The sequence below is a fragment of the Aulostomus chinensis genome, chromosome 7 (genome assembly GCF_037954235.1).
Source record: "Aulostomus chinensis isolate RoL2024-O1b breed Wild chromosome 7, RoL_Achi_v1.0, whole genome shotgun sequence".
In the NCBI taxonomy this organism is placed as follows: Eukaryota; Metazoa; Chordata; class Actinopteri; order Syngnathiformes; family Aulostomidae; genus Aulostomus; species Aulostomus chinensis.
In genome coordinates, this window is record NC_141326.1 from 21,160,377 (window position 1) to 21,180,469 (window position 20,093).

A 20,093-nucleotide genomic window follows, 5' to 3' on the forward strand; every position below is an offset into this window, starting at 1 on the left:
GGGTATAAAATGGTTCTCTGCAGTTGGTCATCCACAGCTTTACAATAGTGAGCTTACTGCTGTCAGTTTATCTCCAACGAGGACACGCTGACCCACTTCCACCGAGGGTAAGACCCTTACTATGGATGGCTACCTCATACAACCCCACCTCGATAAACCCAAACTCTCTCTTTAAGAAGAACTTGACAAGCCTAGCAACATTAAGTAAGTGCTCTCGCTTACACATTGCTCTCCTGGGAGAAGTTTGCCCCAGAAAGTCTTTCTAACACATGCTTAGCATTGTGAAAAGATATATTTGAACTCAAATCATTAGTTTGCTTTTCCTCAACCGAACTAGCAGTTTTGTTTTCTAAACCCAATGAAGCTGGGACGTAAATCTGTAATAATAAGTAAACAATTAGTTCCACAGAGGAGATGAACTCGGTCTCCTGGGTGAACGTCCTGTTTTTGCTCACTAAGTGGAATTTGTTGCTATTGCTATTCAGAAATCCTTCTGGGGAAACTTCTCCCAATATCTAAAGGCAGCTTAGCCGATACTTAATAAGGCTTCAGCTGCAAAATACATCAGTCTGGCATCCTGAGAGACGACTCACTCAACTTTACTGTAATACTGTCTCTCCGGCCTCTGTCTCCTCTCAGTGCTGGCTGCCAGATGTCAGTGGCTCCTTCTGTAAAGGTCCCGTCATGTGTGAATAAAGCCAGGATTATTACCATAACTGACACCTACGTCTGAACGACAAAAAGCCAGTTTGATGAAGCGAGTAAAGTTGTTGAAAAAAGCTATGAATTATTTCGCAATGTCTTCTCTTCGTCTCCTCTCAGATCTACCTGTCGTGGAAGAGTGGACCAGCCGAGGTGAAGCACTGGAAAGACATGCTCGCTCGGCCGCGTACTAACGTCGCCCAGTGGCATGCTCTCAAGGCCTAATCGCACTGCTCAGCTTCCTCCATGCCCCCCCCCCCCCTCCCACTCCCGTCCTTATGCACAAGACTGACTTGCTGCCAGGCTGTGAAACACGGGTACAATTAGCCATCTGCTCTATTAAACCTTTAAACTCTTTCTCTTTCCTTTCAAAACCTCTCCAGCCCCCCTCCTCTTTTTCTTCTGTTCCTCCTCTCCGTGTCTTAATTTTGTGTTTCACCCCTTTGCCAATGGTCCCCCTGTTTCTGACTGTCTGTGTGTCTGTCTGTCCTTCTGCACTTTGCCTGTGGAGGTCCTGATGTTCTGTTTCTTTGTGGACCCCTTGGTTCTGAACTGCACTGCAGCCCCTCACCCACTGAAGGTGCCAGTCCTTTGGAATCACAGAGAATCTTAATCTTATCTCATATAATCCTATTGTATGGCTATTCCAGGTACACAATACTATACAGTTTGTACTGTATGTACATAAACATATGAATATATTAGGCGTATAGATTGGCAGAACTCCCCCTATACACACGACTAATATAGGGTATGTTATCATAGCCTGTCTGCTGTTTCCCATCTGTCTCCTCATTTGTCCTTGTCATCCGTCTCTAGTGTGCTATATCCTCCCTCCTTTTACTCAAAAGTGGTTTAATGTTCAGCTGAATTTGTTGAAAACAATCAATACTCCGTTTGTGAAGAAACCAGCTGAACTCAAGATGGAATTGATATTTGTCACTTTTTCCCTCCTCTCTATTTCACCTCTACGCTCCACTTTCTTTCATTTTCTCCCTATTGTTCCCTCTTTCTCTTCCTCTGGCACAATATTAGTAGAAAAAACAACCTCTTTCTGGACCCTCTCCCCACCTCTTGTTGTCTGTGTGCTGTGGGTGCTGTGCTGTAGCTCCAACAAAAATAGAGATTAAAAAATATATATGTACGGACCTTTCTGAAGCTGGGAAAGCGGGAACACAATAAACTCATGAAGTGGATCGCTCCTGATTTTTCCAGACAAAAAAGCCCTGACATGAAGAGAGAAAAAAGAAGACGAGAAAAAAAAAAAATCCCAAACCATACAATGATGTCATTTATCACAGCATCACCAACTGAGGAAACAAATTAAAGATCTTCTTCCAACGAAAACAGAATCAGAAAGCAAATTTTGTGCTGTTTGTGCACACACGTTCGGATTTGTGCGCACACTTTCAGTTTATTGATGCTATGAATTCTTTGTGCTGCCCTTTGCTCTTGTTTTGCCCCGTTGTGCTGATGACGGTTGATCTCCAAGAATCGCTCAACCTTCTCACCAGTTCTGACTGTGTGATATGGATGTGGAATGAGAGTGTGTGTGTGTGTGTGTGTGTGTGTGTGTGTGTGTGTGTGTGTGTGTTCACAGGAGCAAAACAACTCTGACGCGGCAGAAATCTTCTTCTCTTTTCTCTTTCTCATCTTGCGCTCTTCTTGCTCTTCTTACTGCCATCGTTTCCCCATCCTCCTTTACTGCCCTGCCCTCTGAATGAGGGCACGGGGAAGTTCTATCTGCACTTTTTCAAAATGTAATAACAATAATGATGATGATAGTTTTGATGATGATTATTGTACTGGTGAAAATTAAGGGAGGAGTATCTGAAAGGGTGAGCAGCAGTTGGGGAGAGGCTGCATCTGCTCTGTGATTTCAGGGTTTGGAGATGAAGCGGAGGAAACAGAGGATGGATGAAGGGCTCTCGTCCTCCTCTTTCAGTCCCTCTTAGTTTTTCAGTAGATCTGTGTGCTTGCATGTGCTTGTATGATTTCTGGTGGCAGGCGGCTAGTATCTGAAATGTCAGGCCAGAATGGAGAGATCACGCTCATCTGTTTGTCACATGGAGGCTAGCCAGTACAACAGTGTCATTATACAATGTGTAAGAGCTCCATGAGTGTGTCCATGATGAGGATGATGCTGAAAAATGGGTATCTGGAAACAGTAAGATGAAGTGTATTTTCTGGGTTATAAACTAAAAGAAAAACTAGAAGGCTTTCGGAGAGATCTCACCTCCGCCAAGCAGTGATGAGCATGGCCCTCACACCCCCGCACACATCGGCGTGTGTGGCTGTTCTGTAGGGGGGAGGTGAAACCTGTTTGGATTTTGCATGAAGAAGCAGACGAATGTGTCCACTGTGGTGCAAGTTTTACTTCCTGCATCCACAAAGTGGCGCTAGAGAACACTTATGCAATGCTGGGTTGTATTACTATATGCTGCTGTACATCAAGTGAAGACAACACAGTGTCAATGTAGGTGGTACGGCAGGATTTCTCCCTGTAACCACCAGCTGATGTTATGACTTTGACCCAGGACTCTTATCAGAAGTGTTAAATTTGGGAGCCCAGTTAAAACAGTTTTATGTTCCATCAAACTTGGCGGCCTAGCAGTGATGCCAGTGGGTAATGATAACTCACAGTCTTTTCAGTAACCCATCGACATGTTTTTAAGCATTTCCGATCAAATTTTAAAAGGCATATCTGGTCAACGCATGATATGGAGTACATCGAAGTGTAAAAAAAAAGTCATTTCCTGTTGTCACATGGTGGCGCCATGATCAATCTGCCCTAAAATTGAATGGAATCTGCTTGGGCCCATTCTACACCTCTCCATCTAATTTGGTGAAAATCAGCCTCTTGGTTTTTCTGTAATCCTGCTGACAGACAGACAGCCAAACGTCACAAATCATGACCTTCTTGGTGGAGGTAATATGGTAATGAAGTACGCTGAGTGGTTGTTGCTGTTGACAGAACTGCTGTGTATCACACACAGCGGATGTGATATTAGGAGATGGTTGGATCTGCAACTGTGAGATACTGTAGAGGCAGCTTATCTCTTCCCTGAGTGTTGGAGAGCACTGCAGAGTGTATCGCTAGCTACCCTGCTTGTCAGGCACATTCAGCTCAGCTTCTATAATGTGAATAAAACAGTCAAAGACTAGCAGCATGAATCCTGTCAACCATTAAGTGCACGCAGACATCTAGTCTCTCTTAGTGTACACACTCTACTGTAAATGCTCTATTTTCACAGTTGTCAAATGCTCTAAAGCATGGTCCTGTCAGCTGTCCAGGATTTTTTTCTTTTCTCTGCTGCAGCATCATTGTATTTATTTTCTAAATGAAAATAAAACACCTCTCATTAGACTGACTTGAGGCGCTTTCACATGCCAGTATTTAGTCCATTTTAATGAAACCGTGGTGCGCTTGTGAAAGCAGTAACAGAACGCTAATGTGGACCAATACAACTGGTCAGAGACCACCTCTCTCAAGCTGCCCCGGCCTGTTTCCAGACAAACCCTGGTGCTGTATGATTGCAGTGAGCGCCCACTGTCTGATTAACAGGAAGCAAACCATAGCACAGTGGATCATTGGATGTCTGTGAGCAGTATGTTTGTTAGCACAGTGAGAGGCCTGACACGGACTTGTGCTGAAACCTGATGTTTGCAAGACAGTTTAAATTTTCCAACACTGAATTTGTCGTGACTAACATCTGCCATCTGGGAGCACATTCCTCGCCATGTGTCCTCGGAAAATAGATTAATATGAAAGCAACTTTTGGGTGTGTTTTTTTTTAATACACTTTTTTTTTTTTTACCCTCAAAGCAAACACAGAAAAATTAGCCAGATATTTTTGTACATAATTGAAAACTCTGAATGAACCCAGCCTGTCCTGAAACAACTCATCAGAGATTAGCTCGGGTGGTTGACTTAACCTGAGCTTGAAACGTGAAAGGCTCCCAAGCTTACTGCCATGCCATGCTGTATGAACCTTGTCTTGGCTGAAGCGCTTTGATAGAATATCATCATTTTTATGATTGTTTTTGATTTTAAATAAGATGTAAGATTATACTGATCTGCATAATCTAGTTTCTCTCTAAACCGGTGTGTTCTGGACTGTGGGTTCCACTCTCTGGACTAAGGAGACACACCATTTGCATAGGAAACACAGCAACTGCTCAGAATAATAGAAAGTGCTCTCATTAGTAACCACGCAAATGATGGAAAGGGATAATAATGAGGAAAATTAACAGTTTGTGATCGCTGCTGGAGCTGTGATTTGGAATACAGAGTTTGAATGTGCAGCTGTGCAGGTAATGATTCAACCCAATACCTCCACTATTTCCTTTCACCAAGATTACATGTTGGTCAAGGCGTGATAAATTGCCATGCTTGACCCTGTAAGCCAGGGGATACGGTGTTATTTTTAGTAAAATAAGGCACAGTTTTATACTGCTGCTGCTCTTTGAAGGTAGATTAGGAAGGCTAAGGTGTTTGACTTTAAGAACTTAGTGCTTTTCCTTCCCTAAATGCAAATTTGATCTATTATTCAACCTTTGAACTGTCATCGAATAGCCAATAAATCTCCAATATGCCCTTAAGATAAAGGCAGGTAATTCTGAAATTACTCATGGCACAGATTATCCCGAGAGTTGCTCATTTCATCAAAACACAAACATAGTTTCCATCGCCAGCAGTCAAACAGCAGCACCACTAAAATGGATGTAAGCTCAGAACCAAACAGAAATAAAAGAGAAAGCAATTTCCAAACCCGAGTTTTTATTATCCTGCTGCCTCTCACACACCTCTAAACTTATTGCATTTTGTTGGCACCAACACTGTCAGCAGTGACCTTGAACAGTCCAAGCTCATGAATATACTGTAGCACGGCAGGGTTGCAGATGCTCCCGGTTGAGGTTTGTTCGCCCCCCAACTAACTCCTCTCAGTGACGTTATTCTTAGTTTCACAGGCTCAGCTTGATCTTCAACCGTGCCACTGAATAAAGGCTCTGAAAATGACTATTTTTTTTTATTTGTATCTGTTTTCTTCATTCTATTTGTTTATTTTCTTCCAATCGTATAACCTGGATCTCCGTGTCTTTATTGATAAAGCAGCCAGGATGTCAGTTAGTCTGCTGTTGTCACTTTGGTCTCGTGGAATGGATTGCTCAGACATGAGGTGCAGATATACGGATGAGCCACTTGTTGGAAAACACTGTTTTTAAGATGTCAAAAGCTTTGAAATTCAACAATGCTAACTTGCGTCTGTTTTAGAATTCATCTCTACACCGCTCCCTTCCCTATGCACTGCTAATTGGCAAATGTTGAAATGCTACCATGCTAAATTAGATCGTGATAGTAAACATGAACATGTTAGCTTGCCAATATTAGCATGATGCTGCTGTCTTCTCTCAGATGAGATGAGAAGAGCTCTGTAGAAAGCAGCTGTCCTTGAAGGACCACAGCACAAAATCCTATGCATGAAGCGGCATCATCATTGTGAATATGCCATTTTCCATAAAGATCCATTACTGAAATTGCTGAAAATTACTGAAAATGTCAAAACAAAAAAAACAAAAAAAGCACACTCTCAATGTTGACATCTGACACTTCTGGCTGTCAGTGAACGCCAGCATACACAGTTTGTTGTTCCTGGATCTCTTATAGCGTAGCACTGATGCCTTTTAAAACCTATTATAGGTTTCTGAAAATCATTAGTCTTCAGGCTCACAGTTTCACAGTTTACAATCTCAACTTGTTCCAAATGAAACTCGGAAATAAGTTTCTTGCTATAAAATGACATCAAAAGCCGAGTGAGTCGGTATTTACGGGCTTTATCTTGGATTTATTGAAAATCCTGCTGTGTTTCACAAACATGCATTGTGTGCGTCAGTTGAAGACGAACAGGAAGTGCGAAAGCATTGCTATTTTTGACGAGCTGAGAGAATCTGACTGACATTATGGGACGAGAGTGTGTTTGAGCGATCTTCCTTAGCCCTGATCCACTCTGTCGCCAAGTTTGATGAAAAACAACCTGGTAGTTTTTATGTAATCCTGCCGACGGACAAACTGACAGACAAACAAATGGCACTAACAACATCACCTTCTTGGCGGAGGTCACAACTGAAAGCTTTATTGGCTGATGGGGTTGCACCTGTTTGCCGATAGATTAGCGAGATATTCCTCTTGGGAGCCTGATGGTATTGTTTGTCCTTGTTGTACTGTCTCCCTTTTGTTCTTTGACAGTTTAGTTTTCCTTGATGGATGTGGCTTGCTTGAATTGAGCATCAGTGACTCACTTCCTTGGAAAGGTGCCTGCTTTCTCTGTAGTTTGTGCAATATTAAATTAAAGGTGCGCCGTGGTGCACGGCTCGGAGAACGTGTGCGGATTAAAATCAGTCTGCAGTAATCTCATCCTGGTGGGACTGCAGTTGAGGTTTCATTCTGCTGAATCATAGTATGATGGCTGAATCAGCCCGCTAGTCTTTGGGGTCACCTTTGTCATTTTTGTGTGTGTGTGTGTGTGTCTCACCCTGCATAGACAGACTTCTCCTCTCCAACTCACCCTTTCAATTGTTTTAAGCATCTGTTCAAAAACCGGTGTGACTTCTCCCAATCAGGATTCAAGTAAGAATTATTTGAATTGTAACAAAGTGAATATGAACAACAATAATAAGTAATAATATATATATTTTTTCTTTTTGTTCACATTTGACTGTTGGTCAGTATGTGTGTGCTTGGTGTTCTTGTGTTGGTTTTTATTTCTTTACAAAAACACGATAAGAAAATTCCTTCTGTTTTTGAAAACTTTATGTAAATATCGTTGGTGAAAATTGACATTTGTTGTACGCCGAGTTTTCATTTGTCACTTGAACTGATGAAGATGAAAATGCTATTCATGATAACAGTGGTGATGTTGATGATGCTGATTATAACTGCCCTTCTTGAATAAGGGCTTTTGATGTCCACTGTATTTTTGTTGGGGGTGTCGTGAGGTCGGAGCAAGAGAAGCGGGAGGAGTGATGCCCAACACATCCCGGGCCCACTGTAGCAACACTGCCACATATACCTTCACCTCCAGGAAATAGAGTGAGTGATGTATGATACGAATGGTGGAGCAACCTGTATTATTTATGCCATAAAACTATTTTTATGACAAACGAGAAATGGCAGTGTGAGAGGACCTCATTGTGGAGCTTGCCGCGGTCGCGTTGGCATTGCATCTCACTCTGTCTGCTTAAAGGCTTGGGGATTTACTGTAATGCCATTGTGTTAGACAGGATTGACCCTGTACTGACACAGATGATGCCTTCCTCCCTGAATTTGGAGGCAGTATTGCTGGAGGCCATACGTGAGGATGGTGATGTATAGCGGAGGGAGGGAATGCGGGCTGACCGTCTGACCCTGCAAAGACTATTTGCATGCTTGTGACTCAGCCTCATTTTTGGGGTTCAACTCATGATTAAGCACAAGTGACTGCCGTGACCACACTGCATAATAGCTTAGTCTCTTGCTTAGTCAGATATTTGTAAGCAGTTTCAAATTATATGCAGCCTCAGATTATCGCAGGAGCAAAACTATAAACAGCCATATGACGGAAGTAGAGAACGGTTCTATCTAAATGTCCAAAATGTGCCCTGTGCCTTTTCCACAGACGCATATTCAGCTGCATCCCAAAAATAAAAATGTGCAGTAGGTTGTTGTCCAGTTATTTTCACTGGAGGTGCCTCACTTTCCATATGCCATAGCCTCATGTGTCTGACTGGGCCTGGGCCTGTGCTCTGTGCAAGGACTGAGCTTATCTGTTTCACATTACTTCTCGGACTGTCTATGCCACAGATGTTATATGGTAGAGCAGGTAACTGCAGGAAGGTCAGTGGATCCAGTCCTGCCTTCATTAGTAATGCCATCCTTGAGAGGGAGTCCCACCGGGAGGCAGAAAACACACAATCTGTCAATAAACGATGGATTGAAAATTGATTTCTGATCTATCAAAGTCCATTTCTCTCTGTGCTGGTTGGTAAATGACTTGTAGATAAACTTTGTGATTGTGTTCGAGCAGTCTCCAATAAATGCCATAATGTGGACTTTTCTGATCAGGTAGGTAATAAGCAATACACGTAATTGATCGAATGCCATATACACTGAAATATTACTTACCTAGTCTGATGGTGACTCCTTTGCTTTAGGGATGTTGGGGGGTAACACTCCTCATTCTTCTCCTCCTTTGTGAACTTGCCATGGCCCACCTCTTCAACAAAGAGTGCTCTAACTTAAAACACACAATTGTGATGTGTACAATCTAATTTAATGTATTTACTTATGTATTTTTGCCAACTTTGTATAGTGTATAAATATCTATAAATATATGAAAAATGACAGTACTGTATAGATTTTAGCTGCCTAGTAAGGTTAATAGTATATACTTGGTAGACTAAAAGAAAAAGCGTAGAGCTGTTCAAAAGCCAGTTATTGAAAAGATTTCTGTACGGTGCCACTGGCTCTTTTTATATTCTAGGTTTTGTTTCTGGTTTATTTTTTTATTCAAGCCAGTGGGAGCCAAATTGTGTGTTGTTCTTCTTTTTGTCTGTTTGTTTGTTAATTGCTTCCTCTGTTGCTGTTGTTATTTTTTTTTTTTTAATCTTTCTTTCTTGACAAGACACAGCGAGGTTCTGGCAGCCAGGAGAGTGCAGTGGAACGCAGACTGGGACCCTGTGCAGTAGTGTGTGTTAGCTGTGCGTCCGTCCATGGTAGTGCTAGTGCTCTCTGTGCGGTGCCTCCCTCCTTCCCTCCCTTCCTCTGATGTAGTTTGTCATGTGACGAAGTGTGTGTTAAGGTGCAGAATGACTGTGTTAGCTGAAGCTGGCAGTTGCCTTCTCTCTCTCTCTCTCTCTCTCTCTCTCCCTCTCTGCATGACCACTCTGCTCCTTCATTACAAAGCTTCATTTTAATCCTCCACCAAGTATAGATTTCCACTTCCCCCCGCTCGATTGTTCATTTACTCTCCCATTCAGTTGGTAATGTATACACCACCAGAGTCTAATTTCCCAGTAATCCATGCTTCCTCATCTGTCTCTGATTCTTTGTCTATTAGCAGCTTTTATTCTTCACACACACCATTACTGCCAAGCACCTTGCTGTTTCTGCAGAGCTCTGTGGACCAGAGAATGATTTAGCACAAAATAGAGGGGAGCCATGCACCTCACCTCTGGAGCTAGATGCTAAAAAAAACGCAGATTGATGACGAAAATCTGTGTACGCACAAAAGCGGCCGTGTGCATCAGCTGATCGGATTTATAAAGCAGCGCATACACAAGGTCCTCTTCATATATATAAATTTATATATATGTATATATGTATGTATGCATACATGTATATACACACACATATATACATATATATGATGTGTATGTGTGTGTGTATCTCAATCATTGTGAAATGATATGCACAGGCCACTCCCATTTGAGATGTAGACACTCCCTCAAATCACTTTTGCTCATTTCTAGACATGGAAATGAAAGAATCTCACTGTTTGTGGAATTGAGACACATCAGAAAAGATAAAACACATTTGCTCGTGATCAGATCAAGAACTGCTGAGACCGAGGCGATCGACTCCTCTGCAAGTGGCTGAGCTTAAAATGAAGACATGATCGGACTGTAAATGAGGAGCAAGACAGTGCCACAGCAGTCGTCCCTTCTCCTCGCCATTACACACGACTGCAGCTATTTACAGTATAGCACCCACAATTAACATGAATAAATAATAAGAGGCCTGATCAAATTTTAGTACACACTCAATGATTTACAATGCATTTTGTGAATGGTAAATTATACACATTTATATAGGCATGTGTGTGTGTAAACAACAAAAACAAAGATAATCGGAAGCGCAAGCTCTGTGAAATTGGCTGGTTTTCTTTCTTGCTTTGTCTTAAGGGACTTGACTTGCTCTATGCACGCATCGTCTTGCTTTGTAAACCCCAGCTGACACGTGATTTTTGTGCGTGCACGTTCAGCCTAACACTGTGAGAAGGGCATCTGTCAGCAAACAGTGAACAGAAACACAAAGCAGCCATATTCAGAAGCCAAGCACAGACCTGTGACTCAAATCTATGTGTGGTGGCTTCACCGCCGCCTCGTTTGTAGCAAGAGCAAGAGAATAGCCTTAAAGTTTGGACAAAATAGTAGTGGGATATGTGCATTTTTTTGTGGACTATTACTACCTTCCCTCTCCCACTCTAAATTTATTACTCGGTATTCCAATGTGTTGCTTGGTTGCTCTGTACATATCTGTGTAGTACTTCTGTTGATGTCCCTGTATTAGGATAGAAATGGGTTCTTACTGGGCCGCCTCCACAGACGTCCTCTCCCTCCTGCACCGTCTCATTTCCTCCAACTGTAAACTTCAAACATTCCATCTACAATCTCAACTGAGTGGCATTATAAAGTTGGTTAGATTTCATGTAGACTGGGAGGAAACCTGAACTGCAGACATTTCTGATACTAGCCAAAACCTTGTTATCTGTGTTCACATCATGCGACCCAAAACTGACCTTCTCTCTCTCTCTCACACACACACACACACACACACACACACACACACACACACACACACAAATAGGTAAGCCGCTCTGCTCCTCCAAACCCACCACCATGCTGACCCCACCTTTCCCCCAAGAGGCCACTGGGTCACCGACTGGCTTGAGGAGCCACTGACCTCCCGGGGTAAGTGAAAGGGTGAGGTAGGCAGGGAGGTGGGAGAGCCCAGGGAGATAGCAGAGAGGCTTATCCAGGGTCAGGAGGGAAGACTGAGGGCGTCTCGAGGTCAGACCCGGTAGCACTTTGGTTTTGCGTTCCATGTTTTTTTTTTTAGCCTCTCCTGTTTTTTGGCCGAGCGGACTGTGATCTTACTGGTTGTTTTTCTTGTTCTCCTCCACCCATCAGTGTTACAGAGTGTGATGGGTGGACGGAGTCATGGAGCTGAGCTCTGATTTTGTTCCATATTAAAGAATCATTTTTACTACACCAGCGTTCAGTCATTCATTAGACTCACTGTTGATAACTATCCATTCATTATAGGGACAGAACTGCTTAATAAATATCAGTAGAAAACATAACTTGTAGCAGAAAGACTCAAATTAAATCTGGTCTCACTAAACAAGTAACAAGGGAAAATTATATCAGTAGAAGTACTAGTAGTAGTAGTTGTAGTAATAGAAGAGAAGAACTGAGTCCACACAGGAAAGAAATGCGACAATGTCTAACACCGGCAAAATGCTTTGCACCATCATTTCTTTTCATCTGTCAATCCAAAAACATTATCATTTGATCAGTTATTTCATGTGAACAAAGATCCTGATTGCTTGTGGTATCTGAATAACAAAATATTTAGTGTGAATCATGTAAGGTAAAGTTGGGAACGAGCTTCCCTCTAATTTCTCATGTGTCTGGGCACACGCACAAACTCCCTGAACACAGAGGACCAATGGGATTAACATCAGTTGTGAACGCTGTGGCCACACACCTGTTCAACACCTGGGACCATAGCAAGGTACATGGCTTATTAAAAGAATCAAATTACAGCAGCAATTTCTATTAGTTTACTTTTAATATTTTCGGGGGTTGACAACTCAACCGCTGAACCACCGTCGCCGTCTCTTACCTCTGCCGCACTGTTGTTAGCTTGCTCACCTGCCGTGTTGCCAACTCCTCAGTCAGGAAAGTCGCCGAATGACGCCATCACCTAATTTGCATAATGTGCACGTGATCGCAATGGCTGCTGTAGGAGAAACTTCGCAGTAGACCAAAAAAAGTGTTTTAAAAAAATCTTAATATGATTTATTATATGTTTATATAATATATATATAAAATATACATATATAACACTGTATAACGCAGTGATTTGGTGACAACGAATGAAATAAATGAACCTTTACGTTTATTTAACATCCCGCGATGCGATCCCTCCAAGATTCATTTGCTGCCTGGACGCAGAGGGGTGAGGGTCTCTGCGCCTCTCCTGACTGCAGCTGCCAACTGCCGCACCGCTCGAGGCGGTGATCACCTGTGTGTGACTACTGTCGGGCGGAGCAGGAAGAGCCCACCGCTCGCTGAGGACATGGATTGCGGAACAAAGACACATGCTTTTACGTAAGTCTCCAAGTGTCAGAAAAGTCTCCAATAACACCAGGAAAAGTCGCTAGATTTGTCGCTAGTCGCTTTTGACAAAAAAGTCGCCAGATCTCGCGAGAATGTCGCCAAGTTGGCAACACTGCCTGCACGGTGCCACGGCGCGTATATGATTGGCTGCGTAGCCTCAGTGAACCGTAGCGTATCATTGGCGGGACACCTGTCACTCACCGAGTCTCTGCGCTGCATCGATTTTTTATGTGCGAGCAGTGTGCGATTGCTCAAGCGCGCAGTTTAGAGGGAACATTGATCGGACTAATCACTCCCACTCGACCCCTGGAGAATAAGCGTCTTCTATTCTTCGCTCATCAAGGCAAAAGACAAACTCGACAGTGACCCCTGGTGGGATCTCCGTGGTAACTACAACAAACTGAAAATCACAATACAGAAGCAGTCATACACATAACATGACTAACCTAAACATAGATGTCTAAATAACCGCTAATATATGTCTATTTATGGACGTCCAATAGACGTCTATTTATGGACGTCTATTCATGGATAATAATTTAGAATAATTTAAATAACCGCTAATATCAGTGTATGTATCATTCTTCATCTGCCTGTCCATTGAATGTGGGCCACTTGCTCTTCCTTACGGTCTCCATGTCAGGAGCTCTGTGTAGCGGCCGTTTCCTCGGCTCACCGATGTTAGCTTGGTACTTTAGCTCGTTGTGGTAACTCCCGCAGTTCCCGCTTGCATTCCACATGTACTCCTTGCAAACTCTCTTATCCGTGTTAGCCTGGGCCCATAACCTGTTGGCAGGCTCTATTTTCCTGCAGCAGAGATGGATAACTCTCCTTTGACAAGAGTCGTACTAATCGCTGCCACTCTTAATTCTCTGAAGATTTCTTTTCTTTTCGCTCATAAAGGCAAAAGACGAACTCGACAGTGACTCCTGGTGGGCTCCCAGTGGTAACTACAACAAACTGAAAATCACAGTACAGTAGCACATTCATACACACGTCCTACCTCAACATAGATGTCTAAATAACCACTAATAGACGTCTATTTATGGACGTCTAACAGACGTCAAATAGACATCTATTTATGGACATCTAATAGATGTCTGTTCATAGATAATAATTTATAATAATTTAAATAACCGACAATATTCATGTATTTATTATTCATCTGCCTGTCCATTGAATGTGGGCCACTCGCTCCTCCTTACGTTCTCCATCTCAGGAGCTCTGTGTAGCGGCTGTTTCCTGGGCCACCGATGTTAGCTTGCTACTTTAGCTGGTTGTGGTAACTCCCACAGTTCCTGCTTGCATTCCACATGTACTCCTTGCAAACTCTCTTTTCCGTTGTAGCCTGGGCCGATAACCTGTTGGGAGACTCTACTCTCCTGCAGCAGAGATGGATAACTCGCATTTGACAAGAATTGTACTCAGTGTTCGCTCTAATTTCTCATGTGTCTGGGCATACATGAGAAATTACCTGAATACACTGAGGATTAACATCAGTTGTGCAGCTGTGGCCACACACCTGTTCAACACCTGGGACCATAGCAAGGTACATGGCTTATTAAACGAATCAAATTACAGCAGCAATTTCTATTAGTTTACTTTTAATATTTTCGGGGGTTGACAACTCAACCGCTGAACCACCGTCGCCGTCTCTTACCTCTGCCGCACTGTTGTTAGCTTGCTCACCTGCACGGTGCCACGGCGCCCACCGCTCGCTGAGGACATGAATTGCGGAACAAAGACACATGCTTTTACGTAAGTCTCCAAGTGTCAGAAAAGTCTCCGATAACACCAGGAAAAGTCGCTAGATTTGTCGCTAGTCGCTTCTGACAAAAAAAAAGTCGCCAGATCTCGCGAGAAAGTCGCCAAGTTGGCAACACTGCCTGCACGGTGCCACGGCGCGTATGAGCAGAGCACATACGAAGGCACTGTCTGTGCTATGATTGGCTGCGTAGCCTCAGTGAACCGTATCGTATCATTGGCGGGACACCTGTCACTCACTGGGTCTATGCGCTGCATCGATTTTTTATGTGCGAGCGGTGTGCGATTGCTCAAGCGCGCAGCTTCGAGGGAACAGTGGTTGGGGATCTATGAGTAGCTCATGATATAATACTGTCATGATATTTGTTAAATGTGTCATGATTCTGCAATATAACACTGGGGGAAAAAAACTGAAAAATTGACAACTGAGCTGAAACAACATACGTCAAAGTGTTGAGTGTCAGCTTAGTGCTTCTGACACACTTCATGTGCCCCAGTGACTACAGGGGAATCTTCCTTTTAATAATACCAGCAGCTTTAATTATGTATACAGATATTTAAAGCCAGGGAATCGACATGTCCCACGAGGATATATTACAATATATTGCAGTCGTAATATTTTGTCCCAACACTAATATAAGACAAAGAAAATCAAACAATCCCAAAAAACCCAAATGCATCTTTTTGCTGATTGCATCTGCCAAGTTTGAGCTTTTACTGCAGCAAAAGCATGAGGACAACAGCCTCCACCAATTTGGGGATAAGATTTTGGACGCTCTAGTTCATCCAGGAGGTGTTGGACAAAGTCGAGGTTGCGGCCCTGAGCAGACCCAGGGAGTTTTTCTACACCAAAAAAACAAAGACAAAGTTCTTGATAGAACTGGCTTTGTGCGCATATTCCTTCTCCAAGCTGTTGCTGCAACTTATAGAATTAGCATGTGACTCAGCTGGAGCTAAGGTGCCTAAAAACACGTTCCAGGAGTCTATTTTTACTGTGGAAATTCCCCCCTCATACTCATACTGTGTAACTAAATCCCCATGTAAATAATTAACTACTAATGACATCATTTTAATTGAACATGTGCTATAATTTGCTGAGAGAGACAGCAATTTGTAAAGGTTGTTTTTGACTTTGATGGCAATTGAAACCATAAAGAGGCAAGCTTGGTCTCTGAGCAACACATCAACGTATGAAGGCGACACTTTCCCATTCTGGGGCATGATGTCAGAGTTTCTCATGTGGTTTAATTAGCACCTGGATCATTTCTGACATTTTTCACTTGGTATTTCAGGTTCAATCCATGAAACACGATGGTATAAATATTCAAAGTCGTGTCTTACAACGTCAAGCCAATAGTGAAGTAAATTGGATTTTCTTTCGCTGAATCAGGTTACAGAATAGCCTGTCTTGTACGTGTCAGGAAAAGTATCATTTTTGACATAGAGATGTCTTATTTAATGCTTGAATCCTCGCTGCTCATCACAGTCTGTCTCTGTTGCGCGGTAGTGGTAGAAGTACTCACATCTATTACTTCATACACATTAAAAGTTCTCTTTTACGAGCAGTGACTGCAGTGAAAATGTTGGTACTACCAAGAGTATGTTGGCTGCTGTAATTACTATAAGTACTAACAGTAAAGTAGCAAAGGATCCCCCCGTGACTGTTGCATATATCACCTGATTAGACTGTTATTAGTCATGCATCAGTGTGAGAGCAGTTTCAATGTTGCATTTACTGCTCATATTAAACTGTTGGGTTTCCAACTGCTACTAATGATTATTTTCATTATGGATGCAGATTATTTTCCTTCGTCAGTTGATTGATTGTTTAGTTCTGTAAATAAAACCAGTTAAAAATACAATCAAAAGTCCTCTCAATGATTAGTTACCAATTATCTGTCAATCAACCCATTGATTATTCATTTCAGCTGCGCTTCCTTTGCTCGTGTTCGTGTTTTGCATTTGAAAGATCCAAATCTATTGACATTTATTCTGTCCGATAAATGCAGTGAGGTCTCGGTGACTATACTTCCGTCTGAGATGGAGCGAGTAGCAGAAGTGTGGGCTTGAGAGTCATGACTTGACTTTGAGTGCTTGAGACTGACTTGACTAACATTTATTAAAGACTCAACTTGACTTTGACTTGAATTCATGACTTGACTTGATAATGAGGAGTTACGTTCACATTCTCCTGATTTCTATTGTAATGTGTGCAAACCTGGCGACTCACCAGGACACGGCAGGCCAACACACACACACACACACACACACACACACACACACAAAGACACACAGAAGCTAGCATGAATAAAAAAACAAGAATAAAATCTGTATTCAAGGATTATGTCATCATGTGCATCGTAATGTCTGCAACTGTCTTTTGAGGTTGAACATTAGTTTAAGCTACAGAATGTTATATTGACTGCACATCAAATATGCATTTTATTAAGAAAAACTCAGCCAATTCACAGAAACTGGACTTGAATACGTAAAACGGTATGACTTGACTCTCTTGACTTGAACAATTACTCAATTTGCCTGATTCTAACCTCGTTTACTTTGGATTCGCTTCCCTGTGGGGATCTATACATAAAAAACCGGCATTTAAATGAGAATCTACTTAGTTCAAATCCACTGCTGCTTTAGCATTACACACACTAACGCGGACTCATACTGGAGAAATATGGCAAAGCATTTTACTCAAAAGCGTCCGTGCCAGATTGCCCAATTAAGTACAAAAGTCCAAAAGGAAGCAGAAAGAAGATAAGACTCAGAACAGTGAGGCAGTGAAGCAGAAAGAGCACCTCTGAGACCTGACATACAAAGGAGGGTCTTAGCGCCTGAGCTGTCTCTTTATGTCTCTCTAAATATTAATTCTATGGTATTGTATGGCAGAAACTGTGGAGATTCTCCTCCCAGAGCAGGAGGGGATCAAGAACACAGACGTGTACTGAGCCAGGCTCCTGCAGACAGGGGCCGAGGTTTTGTCCCTCCCCGAACTACAACAGACGGCTGCAGGCAAGCCAAGCGCATCAGCTCAACGGGAGACCCTTGCTTGCATCACCTCCGTCTATTTTTAGAAATGCTGCACCCACCTTTTTAGCTCCCTCTGTTATCTCAAGTGCAAACTGTTGCAGCATCTTTCCCTTTATATCCAGTTTTTCCTGCTCTTCTTGTATTTGCATCATAACATTAGCGTGGTGACACAGTTGTGTTGAATTTGTAGATGCAGAGCAGATTGCTGTATTTTCAGAGATTAACACTCATGTACAGAGGTGGGCGAAGAATCTGCACGTTTCTATTTCTACCAGAGGACAGCAGGCGCCACCACTGACTAGTTCCTCCTGTCTGGCTGAAGTTGCTCCAATAAGTGAAATCATCTGGTGTTATCTTTGACTGCAATGAAAATAAGCGCCTGGTCTTTTCCAGCTGTATGGATCCCAGTGGATTTATAATTAGAAATGCCAATGATATGCACATTGTGTTTAAGAGAAAAGAAGCAGGAAATGAGACTGTCACTTTCAATGATGCAGGCGTTTCCCTGTAGTTATTTTTCTCTTGGAGAAGATAATGAACAGTTCCAGGCTTGGCATGACAGTACGTCAAGAAAGAAAGACAGTGGAACTGCAATGAAAGCAACAGCTTGGTAAAGATAGACACCACCGACTGCCAGCATTGGACAGATGGAGGGAAGAAAGGAAGCAAAAAGTGATGTGACAGAGGTGAAGATGCAGTGTGAGTTCACAGAAATTAGATAAAAAGGGGAGGAATACGAAGCGAGAATTAAAGGAAAGGTGTGGAAATGGAGCGACTATTTTTCAGATTTAGTGATATGCTGATCTAAAGGGAGAACAGGTTGTCATGGAAAAAAAACCCAGGTAGATTTAATCAGCGAGGAGTCATTTTATGCTGAAATTCAGTATTCTACCTAATAATGAAACAGTGAGGAAAGTCACACTGTGTTTAAAGTGTTCATGCAGTGCATTTGAAAAGCGAGTGAGATCTCTGCTAGAAAGCAGGGCTTGTGTCATACAAAATGTAACAAGATATTACTGTTTGACATTCTTCTTGTCTTGAGGGGGAGACTTGTGTCTTTGCTTATGTCTACAAAATGACAGTGGCGTCCAGCTCAGAATTGCTTGTATTTAAATCAATGTCCTAATTACATCAAAAGGTGAATATCGCACAGATTAAAAAGAGATTTGCATCTAGATGCATGTATGCAGATGGTGTTCGGACATTTTCTCCTGCTAACAGCAGTGGAAGATATCTCCCTGTCTCAGATGGATATTTTTATCAAGATGTCAATGCAAATTTCAAGCCATCCATCATTTTTACATAACCTTACATCTTTTCTGGGCTAGTCCGGTGACAAAGCCACTGTGGCGTCACACTGCCATCCAATGGCCACTTACGGCAATGTACAAATGTCGAGAGAGAGCAAGGGAAAGAGAGAGAAAGTGAGAGAGCGAGAGCTGATTGTTCTCAAGTTCTCAAAAGAGAAGAAAGAAAACAAATCAAAAGCAATTTGAATAAACAAGAGAGGTGAGGGCCATCTTACTAAAAAAATTCCTGAATTCATAAAAAACTTCATATATTATGAAGTGAGGAGACCTGTAGTGCATCACTGACATCTTTGTTGTGGTGCATTGTGACCTGTTGGAGTACTAATGACATAGAGTTTGTCTTTTGTGTATTACCACCACTATATTACATAATTAGGCAAGTTTTCAATAGACTGATAGAGAAGAAATTAGAGCAGTTTAATGTTTTGAGCTCTCACCACTGAGTTAATGTCCATCTGATGGCCACTGTCGTTTTACCTCAACTTCTATTTCAGTTTTTCTGGTTTTCTTCAGCTGATACCCACTCCAGTCTGTCCACTGTCTGCTGCCCTCGCTAAGTTATCTGAGGAAAGCTATCGATTCCTAATGGGGGGAGAGTGCTATCCTCTTCCTACTTTGCAAACGAGTACACGTCCTTTGTGTCCGGAAATCAATAGTTGTTTGTTTTTACTTCATAACAATAAGTGAAAGGAAAAAAAAATCTACTGCTACAGTGCTTTGAGTGAAAAAAGGCCACCATGTATAAAAAAGACACTATGATGTATGATTGAGGAAGAGAGGAAATATTGTTCATACGCAGCAGTTAGGATTTGCCCTACATGTTGACTTGAAGGTTAAAACCAAGTTTTTTAGCTGCAGAAAGGCACTTTGTGTTGCCATCCCATCTGCAAGTTCACCCAAAATAATTCCTCCTCCTGGCCTCTCCTTCAGATAAGCACAGAGTTTTGCATAAGCTGTGAGGTTGCTCCTTTGGCCTGCCCACCGAGTGGAGGGAAAGATTGGCGTTATAATGAAGTGCAGAGAAAAAAGTCAGTTGGGCTCTTAGAGTACTCCTTGCTGCAATGTTATGTAAAAATCCAAAGGAGATTTTATTTTGTGATGACTGATTGACATGCAGAT

The 20,093-nt window shown here is 42.3% G+C and overlaps 1 protein-coding gene and 1 long non-coding RNA gene across 4 annotated transcripts in view; both read left to right on the forward strand.

Annotated features, from left to right (window-relative positions):
• The window catches only part of syt7a (synaptotagmin VIIa), an 87,427-nt gene extending 75,699 nt beyond the window's left edge, over positions 1-11,728 (forward strand). For all 3 annotated transcript variants that reach the window (XM_086209173.1, XM_086209171.1, XM_086209172.1), the window contains one exon: positions 823-11,728. In XM_086209173.1, the coding sequence (XP_086065299.1) occupies positions 823-927 (105 nt within the window). In that variant the 3' untranslated portion in view covers positions 928-11,728. The remainder of the gene's footprint in view (positions 1-822) is intronic.
• Positions 11,729-12,714: 986 nt separating this feature from the next.
• On the forward strand, positions 12,715-14,323 carry LOC147259003 (uncharacterized). Its single transcript, XR_015116821.1, has 3 exons — positions 12,715-12,855; positions 13,768-13,810; positions 14,212-14,323. It is a non-coding gene; the product is annotated as an uncharacterized LOC147259003 (long non-coding RNA).
• The last annotated feature ends 5,770 nt before the right edge of the window (positions 14,324-20,093 follow it).